Source organism: Pongo pygmaeus, chromosome 9 (assembly GCF_028885625.2).
Source record: "Pongo pygmaeus isolate AG05252 chromosome 9, NHGRI_mPonPyg2-v2.0_pri, whole genome shotgun sequence".
NCBI classification, from domain to species: domain Eukaryota; kingdom Metazoa; phylum Chordata; class Mammalia; order Primates; family Hominidae; genus Pongo; species Pongo pygmaeus.
The window spans coordinates 34,477,829-34,500,000 of record NC_072382.2 but is presented as its reverse complement, the minus strand read 5'-3'; the positions used below and the strand labels follow the sequence as shown (position 1 = coordinate 34,500,000).

The 22,172-nt window shown below is 39.5% G+C and overlaps 1 protein-coding gene across 1 annotated transcript in view; it reads left to right on the top strand.

The window, feature by feature from the left end:
• PRRG4 (proline rich and Gla domain 4) overlaps positions 1 to 20,967 on the top strand; it is a 31,736-nt gene extending 10,769 nt beyond the window's left edge. Inside the window, exons 5-6 of the mRNA XM_054441613.2 lie at positions 798 to 930; positions 20,259 to 20,967. Of these exons, the coding sequence (XP_054297588.2) occupies positions 798 to 930; positions 20,259 to 20,490 (365 nt within the window). The 3' untranslated portion in view covers positions 20,491 to 20,967. The remainder of the gene's footprint in view (positions 1 to 797; positions 931 to 20,258) is intronic.
• The last annotated feature ends 1,205 nt before the right edge of the window (positions 20,968 to 22,172 follow it).

Sequence of the window (22,172 nt, the reverse complement as noted above, 5' to 3'; positions counted from 1 at the left end):
TAAAATATAACTGTTATATTTTGAATATTGTTAAAATATAACTGTTATATTTTGAATATTGTTAAAATATAACTGTTATATTTTGAATATTGTTAAAATATAACTGTTATATTTTAATATTTTTAAAATATAATATTATATTTTGAATACTGTTAAAATATAAATATATTTTGAATACTGTTAAAATATAAATATATTTTGAATACTGTTAAAATATAAATATATTTTGAATACTGTTAAAATATAAATATATTTTGAATACTGTTAAAATATAAATATATTTTGAATACTGTTAAAATATAAATATATTTTGAATACTGTTAAAATACAAGTAGTATATTTTAAATACTGTTAAAATACAAGTAGTATATTTTAAATACTGTTAAAATATAAGTAGTATATTTTAAATACTATTAAAATATAAGTAGTATATTTTAAATACTATTAAAATATAAGTAGTATATTTTAAATACTATTAAAATATAAGTAGTATATTTTAAATACTATTAAAATATAAGTAGTATATTTTAAATACTATTAAAATATAAGTAGTATATTTTAAATATTTAAATAAATATATTTATATTTTAATAAATAAAAGAATAACCATAACTAGGCTTTTAGAAATGTCATTTAAATTTTTTTCAGGTAGATTCTCTAGCACAAAGACTTGAAAGAAGTCAACATCAATGATTAGATGCTGTATAATGTGTTTAGACCCAGGATTAAATTTGTTGAAATCATAGGTGATGCTATATAGTTGTTATATTTATGTTATTTTAATGATTTATTTTAAGATGGCAACAGAGAGAAAATTGATGTTATGGGCCTTCTGACTGGATTAATTGCTGCTGGAGTATTTTTGGTTATTTTTGGATTACTTGGCTACTATCTTTGTATCACGAAGTGTAATAGGCTACAACATCCATGGTAAGTACTAAATGAAATTATTTAATTCATTACTAGACATTCTATGTTATTATTTTAACAATGGGTCAAGCAAATGGCTGCCTATTTTCTTAAATAAGCCTCTTATTTTGGAAGAATTTTAGATGTATAGGGAAGTTGCAAAGGTTAGTACAGAGAGTTCCCACATATCCATCACCCAATTTCCCACATTGTTAATATCTTGTATTATCATAGTAGATTTATCAAAAGTAAGAAAATGACATTGGTTCATGACTATTAACTAAACTCCAGACTTTGATTTCAGCAGTTTTCCCACTGGTGTTTTCTTTCTGCTGCAGGATGGATCCAGTCAAGTTACCACATTGCATTTAGCTGTCATGTCTTCCCAGCCTCTCTAGTCTGTGACAATTGTTTGGTCTGCTAATTTAACATTTACATAAACAACCTAATGATACTATTTCTAAGGTCCTTCGAAAGAATACAAGAAGTTTCACATAGGTCAGCTTCATTTTTCAGTATTTCCTTCTTAAGCAAGAGGCAGATACCAGTGTCTTCACATTATTTTCAGAGGCAAGATGTCCTGTAGTTTACTCTGAGTCACAGAGTTAACAAATCCACACGGCTACCCAAATAGAAACAGTGTAACTGGCTTTAAAATTCAACTATTTTTATTAACACTTTAAATTGAAGTTAATAAAATAAAATGCTTACCAATTGAGGATAATAGCACATTGATAAAGCTTCAGAAAGATTCATAAAGGCCATAATTGTTTGCATAATAGAAGCTCAGCATCCTTATTGAAATAAAAAGTGCTGATAATCTTCCCAGTAAGTATGGCTGAGTAAGCGTAGAAACAATCTTATTAAAAAAAAAAAAAAAAGCAGCAGATGCTAAACAGGCTATTGGAAATTGATACTTCTTTATCACTATTCACAATTTCAAATTCTATGAACAAGCTCAAGGTGGCGATCATGTTACTTTCTTTTATGATAACGATCATTTTACTTATCTTTTCAGCAAAATGGGCAGTGTTTTTGTATCCCTCCAAAAGAATAGAAAGTATTCTTTATCATATATATTAGAAGACTCTTTGTCCTCTAAATTAATAATAGCTTTCAATTCATATCAAGTAAAATTTAAATTTTACATAACAATTGACCTGTATTGTAAAAAAAAAGTCAGTGTCATGAAAGACAAAGATAGGCTAAAGAAATAACTGTTCCAAATTAAAGTAAATGACATGACAATTAATGCAATGTGTGATCCTGGACTGAATCCTAGACCAAAAAAATAAATTGCTAAAAAGGAAAATTTGCCTGGCGTGGTGGCTCACACCTATAATCCCAGCACTTTGGGAGGCCAGGGTGAGAGGATCACTTGAGGCCAGGAGTTCAAGATTCAGGACCATCCTGGGCCACATAGTGAGACTCCTATCTCTATAAAAAAGAATTCAAAAATTAGCTGGGCACAGTGGCCTGAGGCTGTAGTCTCATCTGCTTGTGGGGCTGAGGTGGGAGGATCATTTGAGCCTAGGAAGTCAAGGCTGGAGTGAGCCATAATTGCACCACTGCACTCCAGCCTGGACAACAACAACAACAACAAAAAGGAAAATTTAGGAGAAAATTTGGATATAGCTACATATTAGATAATAGTAATGAACCAATGTTAAATATTCCAAATTTATGTGAAGATCTTTTCAAAATACTTAATTCTGTAGTGGTTCTAAAATTCTACTGGCAATCACAGTAAAAAACAGAAGCTAATTACAACAACATGGCATCAAAAATTATTTTTAATTGGTTAAATATTTAGAGTTTTTGTCCATTTTAAAAGAGGATTGTACAACTATTCAAGTCTAAATACAATATAAAAATAGGCCTATAAGAAACTGGAAGACTTTAATCACAACTGTTTAATTGGTTTAAAGTTTTTCTTCATTGTTTCATATCCAGACATAAAATGAAAATAGAATGACATGTATAGGAAGGGCACCAAACTGGGAATTTGGAGGCAAAAATTCTTGTGTTAATTTTGCCACTATTTATGGAGCTTGAAGCAAATTCCTTGATTTTTTTAAGATCTTTCCTCATCTAAAAGAGGAATGAAAGGAATACACTGTGATTCCTCTTAAAGTTCCTTAATATTTTTTTATTTTGCCAAAGATGAGAACAAATTTTTTGCCCTTGATTATATTGTCAGAATTAGAGATTTTAAAGTTATTTATTAAAAAGAAGCTTGGCTGGGCACAGTGGCTCACACCTGTAATCCCAGCATTTTGGGAGGCCAAGCCGGGCGGATCACCTGAGGTCAGGAGTTCAAGACCAGCCTGACCAACATGGAGAAACCCCATCTCTACTAAAAATACAAAATTAGCCAGGCATGGTGGCACATGCCTGTAATCCCAGCTACTCGGGAGGCTGAGGCAGGAGAATCACTTGAACCCGGGAGGCAGAGGTTGTGGTGAGCCGAGATCAAGCCACAACCTAGGCTACTCCCTAGCCTAGGCAGCGAGAGTAAAACTCTGTCTCAAAACATTAATTAATAAATTAAAAACTAAAAAGAAGCTTTTACATATATACACATGTAAATGAAATTAGTAAATATAAAAGATATATTTTCCTCTAAAATTTAATAAAAATATTTTCTCTTGAAGAAAGTTTATTATTATTATTATTATTTTGAGATGGAGTCTTGCTCTGTTGCCCAGGCTGGAGTGCAATGGCGTGATCTCAGCTCACTGCAACCTCTGCCTCCCGGGTTCAAGCAATTCCCCTGCCTCAGTCTCCTGAGTAGCTGGGATTATAGGCGCGTGCCACCACACCCAGATAATTTTTGTATTTTTAGTAGAGACCGGGTTTCACCATGTTGGCCAGGCTAGTCTCCAACTCCTGGCTTCAAGTGATCCATCTGCTTTGGCCTCCCAAAGTTTTCGGATTACAGGCATGAGCCACTGTGCCCAGCCAGAAGAAAGTTTAAAGTAGGCTTTTTCATTTCATCTGGTGTTAATTGCTTAAAAAATCATTTCCATTGTGATAAGAGCATCTGAAAATGTGCTGATTATGGAGGCTAAGGTCTTTAAAAAGATTTTATCCTGTTTTTTGCCTACAAAAGTAATATGTGCATTATTTTAAAATTCAAATATTATAGAAAGGTATAATATAAAAAATGAAAGTCCTCATAATCCTACTTTTCAAAAATAACCACTATTATGAATTTGGTATGTAAAACTCCAGATTTTTTTCTATGCATGTACTATTCAGTTAGTGCAAAAGCAATTGCGGTTTTTGCCATTTAAAGTAATGGCAATTGCTTTTGCACCAACCTAATAACATATTTTATGTTTTCAAAAGAAATGTTTGTTACATGTCCTCCTCTGCAACTTGCCTTTGGCACTGAACAATATAATTTCAATATATTTCCAGTGCAGTACATTTTTTAAAAATAGTAAAATATATGTAACATAAAATTTACCATCTTAACCGTTTTTAAGTATACAGTTCAGTAGTATTAAGTTGATTCACTGTTGTGCAACCAATCTCCCGTTTTTCTGGTTTTTTTTTTTATTTTACAACAGTGAAGTTCTGTGCCCAGTGAACAAACTGTTTCCCATTCTCCCCTCTCCCTAGGCTTTAGCAACCGCTATTTTACTTTTTGTCTCTGAATTTTACTACAATAACACCTCATATAAGTGGAATCATACAGTATTAGTCTATTTTTGACTGGCTTATCTAGTGCAGTAATTTTAAATCATTAATAGAGTCTCTTCAAAATGTTTTATTGCAGCATTTCATTTATGTTTGATGAAGTTTTTTTAAATTCTAAAATATAGTAAGATGTGATTCCTTTCTAAAATACATTAGTCCTAGCCCAGCTCCTGTTTCTGGAAGAGACCACCAAGGTGTATTCTCCCTATCCTAGAAATAGATATGGTATAGTGGTTCACTGTGTGAGCTCTGGAGCCAGACTACCTGGATTCGAAACCCTGGTACGCCACTAACTAGCCGTTTGACTTTGGAAATGTTACTTAAACTTATATTCTGCCTCAGTTTCTCTGTGAGTAAATTGAAGGTAATAATCTGAGCCACAACATTACATAGTTCCAGAGAGTTGCCATTCACATGGGCTATTGTATGAATGGTACCCTCTGGTTTTGTGTAGTATGGTAGCTCAGATAATAACTGTATGTATGTCATAAGGGACTTACAGGATTTAAATTATGTGATACACAAAAAGTACTTAAGAGAGTGCCTGGTAGCAAGAGTAGCAAGTACTCAGTAAATGTTAGCTATTATTATTATTATTATTATTATTATTATTATTATTATTATTATTATTTTGAGATGGAGTCTAGCTCTGTCACCCAGGCTGGAGTACAGTGGCGTGATCTCAGCTCACTGCAACCTCTGACTCCCGGGTTCAAGCGATTCTCCTGCCTCAGCCTCCCAAGTAGCTGAGATTACAGGCATCTGCCACCATGCCCAGCTAATTTTTATATTTTTAGTAGAGACGAGGTTTCACCATGTTGGCCAGGCTGAACTTGAACTCCTGACCTCAAGTAATCCTCCTGCTTTGGCCTCCCAAAGTGCTGGGATTACAGGCATGAGCCACCGCGCCTGGCCCAACTATTATTATTATGAATTTGCAAACTAAGATTTTTCTAAAAAGCTTTCACGGAATGTTTATGTATTCCCATCCAATGTTTGTATTTCTTTAAAAATATGTCTAGACTGTAAATGAACTGCAGATTCTCCAGTGTTCACATAAAATTAAAACATATTATCAGAAGGTAATATAGGTAATCAGAAAGTATTATATTGCAAATAAGTTTTCTTCAAATTTGGTAGATCTACAAAAATTTTATTTGGCCTATGAAATCTCCCTAGCTTACCTGACCTTTACGATCTTGTAAAAAAAAAAAAAAAAACAAAAAGAAAAAAAATCTCCCTTAGCTGTATTTATAACCATCTTCCACATCACCTGCTGTTGCTAACCATATACTGTACACCACTTTCACACTACCTTCTCTTTTAGTACTCTCAGTATTTGTATAGTGTATTATGGCACAGAAAAGAGATTACATGGAGTGATTACCATTTGAGTGAGGCAACTACATAACAAAAAAGCAACTTGGATATAAACTTGTAAGATAGAGAACACTCGGCTGGGTGCGGTGGCTCACGTCTGTAATCCCAGCACTTTGGGAGGCCGAGATGGGCGGATCACGAAGTCAGGAGATCGAGACCATCCTGGCTAACATGGTGAAACCCCGTCTCTACTAAAAATACAAAAAAAAAAAAAAAAAAAAATTAGCCAGGCGTGATGGCGGGTGCCCGTAGTCCCAGCTACTTGGGAAGCTGAGGCAGGAGAATGGCGTGAACCCGGGAGCTTGCAGTGAGCAGAGACCACGCCACTGCACTCCAGCCTGGGCAACAGAGCAAGACTCCATCTCAAAAAAAAAAAAAGATAAAGAACACTCTTCTTATAAATGGCTAGGAATGTCAAGCAGGCATACCATCAGTGTGGGATACAACTAGTCACTTTGGCGGACATGGGTTTTAGAGGAATTAACTAGGAAGGGGTGTTTCAAGAAAGTGGACCCACAGGAGCAAAGAAGGGTACTACCAAGGCTCATATAGGAGATGATAAGCAAAATAGTCTTGACCAAAGATTTTTTTAAAAAATAATTGTAAGCCAAGGCCAGGCACGGTGGCTAATGCCTGTAGTCCCAGCTTTGGGAAGCCGAGGCAGGAAAATCGCTTGAGCCCACGAGTTTGAGATCAGCCTGGGCAACATGGCAAAACCCCATCTCTACTAAAAATACAAAAAAAATTAGCCAGGTATGGTGGTGCGTGCCTTTATACCCAACTACTAGGCGGGCTTAGGTGGGAGGAGCACCTGAGCCCAGGAAGTGGAGGTTGCTGTGAGCCGTGATCATGCCATTACACTCCAGCCTGGACAATGGGAGAGAGACCCTGTCTTAATACTAAAAATAATAATGATAATAATAATAATTGTAGAGACAGGATCTCACTATGTTGCCCAGGCTGATCTGGAATTCCTGGCCTCAGGCAATCTTCCTGCCTCTGCCTCTCAAAGTGCTAGGATTACAGGCATGAGCCATGGGGCCAAGCCCTTGACCAGAGATTAAAGACCTGTAATGAAGAGTAGTGAGTGACTGGGGAAATGTTTTATAATTGGAATGGCAGCCACGAATTTACATTCGAGTTGCCAGACACGAGGTGGACCACTTAAGCAGAGGATTAAAAGGAAAAATAGCCTTTGGGGAAGGTTTTTGAGAATGTGGTAATATGCTAGGTTCTAGGAACACAGCAGTGAGTAAAACAAGCATAGTGTCTGCCCCCATGGCTCTTATACTCTGGTTTTCTTAAGTAATGTGTACTAGAGCTGGGAGAAACAGGAAGACAGAGGAAAACCAATAAGGATGCTAGCATGGCAATTCAGGTGTGAGGTAATGAGTTTGAAGCTGTCTTCAAGGAAAAAGAAGTCATAGAACTTGATGCCTGATTAGAAAGAACTTGGGGCCACGTGCGGTGGCTCATGCCTGTAATCCCAGCACCTTGGGAGGCCGAGGCGGGCGGATCACGAGGTCAAGAGATTGAGACCATCCTGGCCAACACGGTGAAACCCCGTCTCTACTAAAAATACAAAAATTAGCTGGACATGGTGGTGCACACATATAGTCCCAGCTACTCGGGAGGCTGAGGCAGGAGAATTGCTTGAACCCGGGAGGCAGAGGTTGCAGTGAGCCGAGATCCCGCCACTGCACTCCAGCCTGGCGACAGAACGAGACTCTGTCTCAAAAAAAATAAAATAAAGAACTTGGGAATGTTGGAACAATATGACTTGAACCTAAGCTTCTGTGCTGAAGAAACATATATGGAAGCTGGGAGAAAGAAAACAAAATTTGGATTTGACAGGACAAAATGGTCCATATTTTATTTATTTATATTTTTGAGACAGAGTTTCGCTCTTGTTGCCCAGGCTGGAGTGCAATGGTGCAATCTCGGCTCACTGCAACCTCTATCTCCCAGGTTCAAGCAATTCTTCTGCCTCAGCCTCCCAAGTAGCTGGGGTTACAGACATGCACCACCACGCCTGGCTGATTTTGTATTTTTAGTAGAGACGGGGTTTCACCATGTTGGTTCAGGCCAGTCTTGAACTCCTGACCTCAGGTTATCCACCTGCCTTGGCTTCCCAAAGTGCTGGGATTACAGGTGTGAGCCACTGCACCCGGCCAAAATAGTTTATATTTTAAAGATAGCTCAAGAAAGGATAAAACAACAAAGAGACTAATAACCCACTTTTTTAAATGAAGGACATAATGGACATTTCTCTAAAAATATATGAATGGCCAACAAGCACTTGAAAGGTGTTCAACGTTGTTAGACATTAAGGAAAGGGAAATTAAATCAAAACCACAGTGAGAGCCAGGTGCAGTGGCATGCACCTGTAATTCCAGCTATTCTAGAATAGCTGGAATAATAATTTTTAAAATAACAAGTATTGGCGAGGATATGGAGAAATTGGAACCTCATATGCACATTGCCAGTAGGAATGTAAAACGGTACAGCCACTGTGGAAAACAGTTTGACAGTTCCTCAGAAAGTTAAATGTAGAATTACTGTATGACCCAGCAATTTCACTTCTAGATTTGTATCCAAAAGCATTGAAAACAGGAACTCAAACAGATACCTGTACACCAATGTCCATAGTAGCATTATTCAAATAACCAAAGGGTTGATGGAAATAGCCCAAGTGTCCATCAAAATGTGGTATATCCATGCAATGAAATATTATTCAGCCATAAAAAATAATGAAGTTCTGATACGTGCTACAATATGGATGAACCCTGAAAACATGATACCAAGTGAAAGAAGCCAGACACAAAACAACAACTGTTGTATGATTCCACTTATATGTAATGCCTAGGATAGGCAAGATCTAGGATAGGCAAATTCACAGAGACAAAAAGTAGATTAGAGATTACCTTGGGCTAGGAGGATAGAAATGTCCTAGTCTATTTGTGCTGCTATAGCAGAATACTTGAGACTGGGTAATTTATAAGGAACAGAAGTTTATCTCTTGTAGTTCTGGAGGCTGGGAAGTCTAAGATCAAAGGACCAGCAGATTGTATGTCTCATAAGGACCCAGTCTCTGCTTCCAAGATGGTGCCTTGAACACTGCATCCTCTAGAGGGGAGGAACATTATTCCTCACATGGCAGAAGAGCAGAAGAAAGAGAGGGCACTACTCCTGCAACCCCTTCTTATAGCAGCATTAATCCATTTATGAGGGCAGGACCCTCATGACCTAAAAGCCTCCCAAAAGGCCCCACCTCCTAATACTGTTGCATTGAGGATTAAGTTTCAACATGAGTTTTGAGCGGGGCAAAAACATTCAAACCATAGCAAGGGGAATGGGGAGTTATTGTTTCTTATGTACAGAGTTTCTGTTTGGGTGATGAAAGGGTTATGGAAATAGATAATGGAGATGGTTGCACCTTGTGAGTGGAACTAATACCACTGAAATGTACACTGATGAATGATTAAAATTGAAAATTTAATATTTTATATATTATATGTAATGTTATATATTGTATATAATATGTGTATATGTGTGTATATATATATATATATATGTACATACCAGCCACAAAGTCTTTTTACTTGGAAAACAAAAAAAGAAAGGGTAAGAATTTGGCTGGGGGTGGTGGCTTATGCCTGTAATCCCAGAACTTTGGGAGGCCGAGGCAGGCAGATAACCTGAGGTCAGGAGTTCAAGACCTGCCTGGCCAACATGGTGAAATCCCACCTCTACTAAAAACAGAAAAATTAGTCGGGCATGATGGCAGGTGCCTGTAATCTCAGCTACTCGGGAGGCTGAGGCAGGAGAATCACTTGAACCAGGGAAGCAGAGGCTGCAGTGAGCCAAGATGGCTCCATTGCACTCCAGCCTGGGCAACATAGTGAGACTCTGTCTCAAAAAAAAAAGAATTTGGAGGAGCCAAGATGGCCGAATAGGAACAGCTCCGGTCTACAGCTCCCAGCGCGAGCGACGCAGAAGACGGGTGATTTCTGCATTTCCATCTGAGGTACCGTGTTCATCTCACTAGGGAGTGCCAGACAGTGGGCGCAGGTCAGTGGGTGAGTGCACCATGCGCCAGCCGAAGCAGGGGTGAGGCATTGCCTCACTCGGGAAGTGCAAGGGGTCAGGGAGTTCCCTTTCCAGGGGTGACAGACGGCACCTGGAAAATCGGGCCACTCCCATCCGAATACTGTGCTTTTCCGACGGGCTTAGGAAACGGTGCCCCAGGAGAGTATAGCCCGCACCTGGCTCAGAGGGTCCTACGCCCACGGAGTCTCGCCGATTGCTAGCACAGCAGTCTGAGATCAAACAGCAAGTCAGCAGCGAGGCTGGCGGAGGGGCGCCCGCCATTGCCCAGGCTCGCTTCGGTAAACAAAGCAGCCTGGAAGCTTGAACTGGGTGGAGCCCACCACAGATCAAGGAGGCCTGCCTGCCTCTGTAGGCTCCACCTCTGGGGGCAGGGCACAGACAAACAAAAAGACAGCAGTAACCTCTGCAGACTTAAATGTCCCTGTCTGACAGCTGTGAGGAGAGCAGTGGTTCTCCCAGCACGCAGCTGGAGATCTGAGAACGGGCTGACTGCCTCCTCAAGTGGGTCCCTGACCCCTGACCCCCCGAGCAGCCTAACTGGGAGGCACCCCCCAGCAGGGGCAGACTGACACCTCACACGGCCGGCCAGGTACTCCAACAGACCTGCAGCTGAGGGTTCTGTCTGTTAGAAGGAAAACTAACAGAAAGGACATCCACACCAAAAACCCATCTGTACATCACCATCATCAAAGACCAAAAGTAGATAAAACCACAAAGATGGGGAAAAAACAGAGCAGAAAAACTGGAAACTCTAAAAACCAGAGTACCTCTCCTCCTCCAAAGGAACGCAGTTCCTCACCAGCAACGGAACAAAGCTGGACAGAGAATGACTTTGACGAGCTGAGAGAAGAAGGCTTCAGACGATCAAATTACTCTGAGCTACGGGAGGATATTCAAACCAAAGGCAAAGAAGTTGAAAACTTTGAAAAAAATTTAGAAGAATGTATAACTAGAATAACCAATACAGAGAAGTGCTTAAAGGAGCTGATGGAGCTGAAAACCAAGGCTCGAGAACTACGTGAAGAATGCAGAAGCCTCAGGAGCCGATGCGATCAAATGGAAGAAAGGGTATCAGCCCTGGAAGATGAAATGAATGAAATGAAGCGAGAAGGGAAGTTTAGAGAAAAAAGAATAAAAAGAAACGAGCAAAGCCTCCAAGAAATGTGGGACTATGTGAAAAGACCAAATCTACGTCTGATTGGTGTACCTGAAAGTGACGGGGAGAATGGAAACAAGTTGGAAAACACTCTGCAGGATATTATCCAGGAGAACTTCCCCAATCTAGCAAGGCAGGCCAACATTCAGATTCAGGAAATACAGAGAACGCCACAAAGATACTCCTCGAGAAGAGCAACTCCAAGACACATAATTGTCAGATTCACCAAAGTTGAAATGAAGGAAAAAATGTTAAGGGCAGCCAGAGAGAAAGGTCGGGTTACCATCAAAGGGAAGCCCATCAGACTAACAGCGGATCTCTCGGCAGAAACCCTACAAGCCAGAAGAGAGTGGGGGCCAATATTCAACATTCTTAAAGAAAAGAATTTTCAACCCAGAATTTCATATCCTGCCAAACTAAGCTTCATAAGTGAAGGAGAAATAAAATACTTTACAGACAAGCAAATGCTGAGAGATTTTGTCACCACCAGGCCTGCCCTAAAAGAGCTCCTGAAGGAAGCGCTAAACATGGAAAGGCACAACCGGTACCAGCCACTGCAAAATCATACCGAAATGTAAAGACCATCGAGACTAGGAAGAGACTGCATCAACTAACGAGCAAAATATCCGGCTAACATCATAATGACAGGATCAAATTCACACATAACAATATTAACTTTAAATGTAAATGGACTGAATGCTCCAATTAAAAGACACAGACTGGCAAATTGGATAAAGACTCAAGACCCATCAGTGTGCTGTATTCAGGAAACCCATCTCACGTGCAGAGACACACATGGGCTCAAAATAAAAGGATGGAGGAAGATCTACCAAGCAAATGGAAAACAAAAAAAGGCAGGGGTTGCAATCCTAGTCTCTGATAAAACAGACTTTAAACCAACAAAGATCAAAAGAGACAAAGAAGGCCATTACATAATGGTAAAGGGATTAATTCAACAAGAAGAGCTAACTATCCTAAATATATATGCACCCAATACAGGAGCACCCAGATTCATAAAGCAAGTCCTGAGTGACCTACAAAGAGACTTAGACTCCCACACATTAATAATGGGAGACTTTAACACCCCACTGTCAACATTAGACAGATCAACGAGACAGAAAGTCAACAAGGATACCCAGGAATTGAACTCAGCTCTGCACCAAGTGGACCTAAGAGACATCTACAGAACTCTCCACCCCAAATCAACAGAATATACATTTTTTTCAGCACCACACCACACCTATTCCAAAATTGACCATATACTTGGAAGTAAAGCTCTCCTCAATAAATGTAAAAGAACAGAAATTGTAACAAACTGTCTCTCAGATCACAGTGCAATCAAGCTAGAACTCAGGATTAAGAATCTCACTCAAAACCGCTCAACTACGTGGAAACTGAACAACCTGCTCCTGAATGACTACTGGGTACATAACGAAATGAAGGCAGAAATAAAGATGTTCTTTGAAACCAACGAGAACCAAGACACAACATACCAGAATCTCTGGGATGCATTCAAAGCAGTGTGTAGAGGGAAATTTATAGCACTAAATGCCCACAAGAGAAAGCAGGAAAGATCCAAAATTGACACCCTAACATCACAATTAAAAGAACTAGAAAAGCAAGAGCAAACACATTCAAAAGCTAGCAGAAGGCAAGAAATAACTAAAATCAGAGCAGAACTGAAGGAAATAGAGACACAAAAAACCCTTCAAAAAATTAATGAATCCAGGAGCTGGTTTTTTGAAAGGATCAACAAAATTGATAGACCGCTAGCAAGATTCATAAAGAAAAAAAGAGAGAAGAATCAAATAGATGCAATAAAAAATGATAAAGGGGATATCACCACCGATCCCACAGAAATACAAACTACCATCAGAGAATATTACAAACACCTCTATGCAAATAAACTAGAAAATCTAGAAGAAATGGATAAATTCCTCAACACATACACCCTCCCAAGACTAAACCAGGAAGAAGTTGAATCTCTGAATAGACCAATAACAGGAGCTGAAATTGTGGCAATAATCAATAGCTTACCAACCAAAAAAAGTCCAGGACCAGATGGGTTCACAGCCGAATTCTACCAGAGGTACAAGGAGGAGCTGGTACCATTCCTTCTGAAACTATTCCAATCAATAGAAAAAGAGGGAATCCTCCCTAACTCATTTTATGAGGCCAGCATCATCCTGATACCAAAGCCTGGCAGAGACACAACAAAAAAAGAGAATTTTAGACCAATATCCTTGATGAACATTGATGCAAAAATCCTCAATAAAATACTGGCAAACAGAATCCAGCAGCACATCAAAAAGCTTATCCACCATGATCAAGTGGGCTTCATCCCTGGGATGCAAGGCTGGTTCAATATACGCAAATCAATAAATGTAATCCAGCATATAAACAGAACCAAAGACAAAAACCACATGATTATCTCAATAGATGCAGAAAAGGCCTTTGACAAAATTCAACAACGCTTCATGCTAAAAACTCTCAATAAATTAGGAATTGATGGGACGTATCTCAAAATAATAAGAGCTATTTATGACAAACCCACAGCCAATATCATACTGAATGGGCAAAAACTAGAAGCATTCCCTTTGAATACTGGCACAAGACAGGGATGCCCTCTCTCACCACTCCTATTCAACATAGTGTTGGAAGTTCTGGCCAGGGCAATTAGGCAGGAGAAGGAAATCAAGGGTATTCAATTAGGAAAAGAGGAAGTCAAATTGTCCCTGTTTGCAGATGACATGATAGTATATCTAGAAAACCCCATTGTCTCAGCCCAAAATCTCCTTAAGCTGATAAGCAACTTCAGCAAAGTCTCAGGATACAAAATCAATGTGCAAAAATCACAAGCATTCTTATACATCAATAACAGACAAACAGAGAGCCAAATCATGAGTGAACTCCCATTCACAATTGCTTCAAAGAGAATAAAATACCTAGGAATCCAACTTACAAGGGATGTGAAAGACCTCTTCAAGGAGAACTACAAACCACTGCTCAAGGAAATAAAAGAGGATACAAACAAATGGAAGAACATTCCATGCTCATGGGTAGGAAGAATCAATATCATGAAAATGGCCATCCTTCCCAAGGTAATTTACAGATTCAATGCCATCCCCACCAAGCTACCAATGACTTTCTTCACAGAATTGGAAAAAACTACTTTAAAGTTCATATGGAACCAAAAACGAGCCCGCATCGCCAAGTCAATCCTAAGCCAAAAGAACAAAGCTGGAGGCATCACACTACCTGACTTCAAACTATACTACAAGGCTACAGTAACCAAAACAGCATGGTACTGGTACCAAAACAGAGATATAGATCAATGGAACAGAACAGAGCCGTCAGAAATAATGCCACATATCTACAACTATCTGATCTTTGACAAACCTGACAAAAACAAGAAATGGGGAAAGGATTCCCTATTTAATAAATGGTGCTGGGAAAACTGGCTAGCCATATGTAGAAAGCTGAAACTGGATCCCTTCCTCACACCTTATACAAAAATCAATTCAAGATGGATTAAAGACTTAAATGTTAGACCTAAAACCATAAAAACCCTAGAAGAAAACCTAGGCATTACCATTCAGGACATAGGCATGGGCAAGGACTTCATGTCTAAAACACCAAAAGCAATGGCCACAAAAGCCAAAATTGACAAATGGGATCTAATTAAACTCAAGAGCTTCTGCACAGCAAAAGAAACTACCATCAGAGTGAACAGGCAACCTATAAAATGGGAGAAAATTTTCGCAACCTACTCATCTGACAAAGGGCTAATATCCAGAATCTACAATGAACTCCAACAAATTTACAAGAAAAAAACAAACAACCCCATCAAAAAGTGGGCGAAGGACATGAACAGACACTTCTCAAAAGAAGACATTTATGCAGCCAAAAAACACATGAAAAAATGCTCACCATCACTGGCCATCAGAGAAATGCAAATCAAAACCACAATGAGATACCATCTCACACCAGTTAGAATGGCAATCATTAAAAAGTCAGGAAACAACAGGTGCTGGAGAGGATGTGGAGAAATAGGAACACTTTTACACTGTTGGTGGGACTGTAAACTAGTTCAACCCTTGTGGAAGTCAGTGTGGCGATTCCTCAGGTATCTAGAACTAGAAATTCCATTCGACCCAGCCATCCCATTACTGGGTATATACCCAAAGGACTATAAATCATGCTGCTATAAAGACACATGCACACGTATGTTTATTGCAGCATTATTCACAATAGCAAAGACTTGGAACCAACCCAAATGTCCAACAATGATAGACTGGATTAAGAAAATGTGGCACATATACACCATGGAATACTATGCAGCCATAAAAAATGATGAGTTCATGTCCTTTGTAGGGACATGGATGAAATTGGAAATCATCATTCTCAGTAAACTATCGCAAGAACAAAAAACCAAACACCGCATATTCTCACTCATAGGTGGGAATTGAACAATGAGAACACATGGACACAGGAAGGGGAACATCACACTTCGGGGACTGTTGTGGGGTGGGGGGAGGGGGGAGCGATAGCATTGGGAGATATACCTAATGCTAAATGACGAGTTGGTGGGTGCAGCGCACCAGCATGGCACATGTATACATATGTAACTTACCTGCACATTGCGCACATGTACCATAAAACCTAAAGTATAATAATAATAATAATAAAAGAAAAGAAAAGAAAAAAAAAAAAGAATTTAAGGCAACAGGTGTGAAATTGAGATTCACCTATTGGAAGATTAAAGGTGAAGTCATGAGGGTAGGTAAGTTCTCTAAGTGTAATAAAGGAGCTGGACACAGTGTCTCACGCCTATAATCCCAGTACTTTGAAAGTCCGAGGCACATGGATGGCTTAAGCCCAGGAGTTCAAGATCAGTCCGGGCAAGATGGCGAAACCCCATCTTTACCAACACAAAAAATAGCCTAGTATGGTGGTGCATGCCTGTAGTCCCAGCTACTTGGAAGGCTGAGGCGCGAGAATCGATTGAGCCGGGGAGACTGAAGCTGCAGTGAGCCAAGATCATGCCACCACACTACAGCCTGGGTGACAGAGCAAGACCCTCTCAAAAAATAAAATAAAGTTGGCCGGGCATGGTGGCTCATGCCTGTAATCCCAGCACTTTGGGAGGCCGAGACGGGCAGATCACGAGGTCAGGAGTTCGAGACCAGCCTGACCAACATAGTGAAACCCCGTCTCTACTAAAAATACAAAAAATTAGCCAGGCGTGGTGGTGCGCACCTGTAATCCCAGCTACTCAGGAGGCTGAGGCAGGAGAAACGCTTGAACCCAGGAGGCAGGTTGCAGTGAGCCCAGATTGCGCCTCTGTACTCCAGCCTGGGCGACAGAGTGAGACTCCGTCTCAATAAATAAAATAAAAATATAAAAAAATAAAGTAAAGGGACAGAAGGGAAAAGGACAAAGCCCCTAAAGGATGCCCACAATAAGGGTGCAGAAAAAAGAGGAGCTGCCAGCAAAGAGAGAAGAGGAACATAAATGGTCATTCTAGCCCCATGCTGGAATTCTTGAAAAGTTCCCCAAAGCATTATGTGAATTATGGGCATGAACTAAGGAGTTTGTCCCTATAAAGCCTATAAAAACTTTGAGAAGTTAGAGAAAGTAAGGAAGAATTTGTTTAACAGACCTCTATTCATTTCCCCTATTTAGCAGACAGGAAATGAGCAAGGTCTTTCTAAGACTTTTCACTAAGATTTTATTCAGTGTGACTTTCTCCACAAGCTGGGAGTAATCCACAAGATAATGAAGAAATAGGCAAAATTTGTCTTTAGAAGTTCTTCTTTTCTTCTTTTTCACCTCATTCACAATGTTTTTCAAAAAAGTTCATGTATGTCCTCATATGCAATAGTTTCACTCAATGACTGTGAATAGCACAGTCATTATTTAGTGTCCTCGTGCTTACAATTTCTTCTCTCCCCTGCTTTTCTTCATTTTCCAACTTTTCTGCGTCACTATGTCTTTTCACCTTTTGCCTTTTTTTCCCCTGAAACATTCCTAGCTTCTTCCCTGCATAAGGGATAGAGTAGAATTCGAGTGCAGGAAGTAAAGTGGCCCTGTGATTATGACATGTCTTCCGGGTGTGTTATTATAAAATTTAAAACCCTGGATACCTTTTATTTTAAAAGTACAATTAGTTATACTTAACATTAGCACAGTGTAATGCTTCTTGTTCACAGATCATCTTTATATCCATTGTCTCACTTTGTTCCCCTCAGCAACTCTCTGAGTTTCAGAGGATATTCCAGACTAGGTTAACTAGACATTCTCTTATGTTAGCATTAACTGGTAAATACTTACTAAAGTACTTTTCATCTATTGTCCCAAGAAATTCTTCCAGCAGAGTTATTTGTTTCTATATTTTGCAAATCTGAAAGTAGGGGGAGGGAGAAAGAAGCTGAGAAAGAAAATTGTAAAAAATAAGATCATTGTCAGAAAAGTTTGCCTCATTCCTCTGTAAAAACAAGCCAAGAGGCTGGCAGCAGTGGCTCACGCCTGTAATCCCAGCACTTTGGGAGGCCGAAACAGGTGGATCACTTGAGGTCAGGAGTTCAAAACCAGCCTGGCCAACATGGTGAAAACCAGTCTCTACTAAAAAAAATACAAAAATTAGCCGGGTGTGGTGGCGGGCGCCTGTAATCCCATCTATTCAGGAGGCTGAGGCAAAAGAATCACTTGAACCCGGGAGGTGGAGGTTGCAGTGAGCTGAGATCGTGCCATTGCACTCCAGTCTGAGCAACAGGAGTGAAATTCAGTTGCAATAATAATAATAATAAGCCAAGAAATGAAAAGACCTTTTCATTTCTTAGTTCGTATATTTTGTGGAGGAAAACAGGCATCATAGGATGTTGCCAGTTTGAGATGTTATCAGTGAATACTTTCTGATTTCAGTCATGTAAGATTGTGATGTGTCAGAAAACACTGTGTAGATATTTAATGACTGATGTAATTATTACATTGTTTCCATACATTAAATTTTGAAAGTCAACATGGAAAAATTTATTTATTCAAATAAAATATCTGTCTCCTCCTTTATCCTGTAAGCAAACAAATAGAACTTTTCGTCATGAGCTAATGAATGTGGCAAGTGACTGCCTACCATGAATACATTCCAGATTTCTGACAGAGGAGGAATTGTGTTGCGCTCTCTAAGTAAACTTGTGATCCTCTCAGTCACCTCTCAACTATTGAAGGGCCAATTATCCAGTTCCTGGATTTACACAGACCTTTTGCTTTTCTTCTTTCTCTGCAATTTTTCTCTCTCCTTCCCTCCAATTCAGATCTCATTGTTACCTCAAAAGGAAAAATGGTGCTCTAAGAGACATATGGACTGACTTTATTTGGAAAAGTTGGCAGTATTTTGGGCCTTCTAAACTGTTTCTTGATGGGAAGAATATTGTAAATATTGACTAGAAGTTAGGGGTTATCTATGCATTTTTTTCCTTCTTCCTTTTTTTGTGGGTACATAGTAGGTATATATATTTATGGGGTACACGAGATGTTTTGATACAGGCATGCAATGTGAAATAAGCACATCATGGAGAATGGCTTATCCATCCTCTATGCATTTTAATTATTTCATTAGCCATAACTATAGGAGGTTAATGTATGTATAGATACTTTATAAATAGCCTAAATAGATCGATTTATTAATGTCTAAATCATAATTTGTACTTCACAAGTGAGAAAGGAAAACCATAGGTTTAAGATCCCAGGCCCATGTTGCATTTCATTGGCTGACAAGGTTTAGTGAAAATGGTGAGACTTGAACTAAGCCATATATTTTTTTTAAGTGTTAGGCTTAGATTAGAGTAGAGGGGAGAAAAGATGATATTTGGAGAAAGGGAAAGATACCAGTGAAAGCACAGAGAAGGGCTGAGAACTTACTGCCTATACAGGGGAGTGTAAAGAAGCTGCCTTGGTAGAGCAGAGAGCTGTAAAAAATAAGGTGTGTGCAATAAGAGAGGCTTTGAAGAGAAGGCACGGGACTTAGAACTTGACTCAGCTGGAAGTATGCTGCGGGTTTGGCTTCTGAGGAGAAGAATGACGTGAAGAAAGTACTGCTTAGGAAGGATTGGCCAGGCAGCAGGACTGCAGGAGGTAACGGAGGAGAGGGACAGGCATCAGCCTGTTGTGATTACCTCTGTGATATCTATTTCCTTGGTCTGGAATTGCGCCACCTTTCAACAAAGCCTGAATTTGGTTTTGGTTTCACATCATACTTTCAAAAAGTTTTAATCCAGGAGTAAGAGAAAAGGGAATTCACTTGTTTTGAGTCCTTTTTCTAGTGCACCAGACACTGCTAGAAGCTTTCCATGCATCTTGCTCAATCCACACAAACCAACTCCGTGGAGACAGCTGATATTAGCCCCATTATAAAGAGGAGAAAACTGAGGTCAGTAACTTGCCTTTGGTCACATAGTTAGGAAATGACAGGATCAGATTTCTTTTTTTTTTTTTTTTTTTGAGATGGAGTCTCTCTCTGTTCCCCCAGGCTGGGGTGCAGTGGCGTGATCTCGGCTCACTGCAACCTCTGCTCCTGGGTTCATGCCATTCTCCTGCCTTAGCCTCCCGAGTAGCTGGGACTATAGGCGCCCGCCACCATGCCCGGCTAATTTTTTTTTTTTTTTTGTATTTTTAGTAGAGACAGGGTTTCACCGTGTTAGCCAGGATGGTCTCGATCTCCTGACCTTGTGATCTGCCCGCCTCAGCCTCCCAAAGTGCTGGGATTACAGGCGTGAGCCACCGCGCCCGGCCCAGGATCAGATTTCAAACCCATGTCTGACTCAAAGCTCTTGGTCTTTCCACTGTACCAAGACTTTCAGAGTCTGGGGGTAAAATAAAACTGTTGTGTTAATACATTGTGTTTAATGTTTATTAAGATAGTCGGTTGGATTTTTAAATATTGTCATCTCAACCTAAAAATGCTACCTTTCCTAGACCTAAATGTTGTCTCTCTGCTTAGCTCTTCAGCCGTCTATGAAAGGGGGAGGCACACTCCCTCCATCATTTTCAGAAGACCTGAGGAGGCTGCCTTGTCTCCATTGCCGCCTTCTGTGGAGGACGCAGGATTACCTTCTTATGAACAGGCAGTGGCACTGACCAGAAAACACAGTGTTTCACCACCACCACCATATCCTGGGCACACAAAAGGATTTAGGGTATTTAAAAAATCTATGTCTCTTCCATCTCACTGACTACCTTGTCATTTTGGTATAAGAAATTTGTGTTATTTGATAGGCCGGGCGTGGTGGCTCATGCCTGTAATCCCAGCACTTTGGGAGGCCAGGAGTTCGAGACCAGCCTGGCCAACATGGTGAAACCCGGTCTCTACTAAAATTTCAAAAATTAGCTAGGCATCGTGGGGCATGCTTGTAGTCTCAGCTACTTGGGAGGCTGAAGCAGGAGAATTGCTCAAACCTGGGAGGCAGAGGTTGCAGTGAGCTGAGATCATGCCACTGTATTCCAGCCTGGGCAACAGAGCAAGACTCATCTCAAAAATAAAATAAAAAAAGAAAGAAAGAAAAGAAGCAGAAAAGAGAAGAAGGAGAAGGAGATGGAGAAGGAGGAGGAGGAATAGGAGGAGGAGGAGAGGGAGAAGAAGAAGAAGAAGAAGAGGAAGAGGAAGAGGAAGGAGAAGGAGAAGAAGTAGAAGAAGAAACCACAAAAGACATGACTATCCAACTTTTTATGACAAACTGCAAGGAATAAAGGAAGAATAAGTCCATGTACTGTACCACAGAAGTTCTGTCTGCATCTTGGACCTGAACTTGATCATTATCAGCTTGATAAGAGACTTTTTGACTCTATATCCTTGCAGTTAAGAAGAAAGCACTTTTTTGTAATGTTTGTTTTAATGGTTCAAAAAAAAATCTTTGTTATAAAGAGCATAGGTAGAATTAGTGAACTCTTTGCATCCTTTGTACAGATAAAGGTTATAGATTTCTTGTGTTGAATATTAAAAAAGCAAGAATATCTAACCATTAAGATTATCCAAAGTCAGGCTGGGCGCAGTGGCTCACACCTGTAATCCCAGCACTTTGGGAGGCATAGGTGGGCGGATCACCTGAGGTCAGGAGTTTGAGACCAGCCTGGCCAACATGGCAAAACCCCGTCTCTACAAAAATACAAAAAAAATTAGCCAGACATGATGGTGGGTGCCTCTAATCCCAGCTACTAGGGAGGCTGAGGTGGGAGAATCGCTTGAACTCGGGAGGTGGAGGTTGCAGTGAGGCGAGATTGCGCCATTGCACTCCAACCTGGGCGACAGAGTGAGACTCCATCTCAAAAGAAAAAAAAAAAAAGATTACCCAAAAAGATATTGGACCTACTCTTTCTTAGGATTTTTTTGGCGGGGGGTTAGAAATACTTCACAGAATTTGACATTTCAGTATAAATCTGTGACCTTAATATAATCACTTGGTTTTATATGTTAAATTATTGCACAGCAGTCATCATATTTTGCAGAGTTTAGTTCTTAACTCTTGCTGTCAGTCATGTTTTATTATAGGTAGTAGGGTCAGTAGTTTTTTTCTTCTAAAAAATACTATTTGCTATGAAGTTAGTTCTTCAGAGGATACAAGTTTGCAATGAAAAGGATTTGCAAGGGTTGTTATGCTATCAAATAAACAGACCTGAAATCTAGGAGACACTAGAACTTAATGAAGTTGCCCCTGTTACTGATTAGTAAATACTCCCATCTTCGTTGCAAAATTATCTCTCTGTATAACTACATATGATTATTTTGAAATTTGTTAAACTTCCTAAGTAATAGTTTGAGAATCTGGAAAAAGTAATTTGCTTTTCTGCTCTTAAAATAATATTGATTAATGTTACCAGAAACCTTTTGCATCTCTTAATATGTCTGAACACAAAAGGA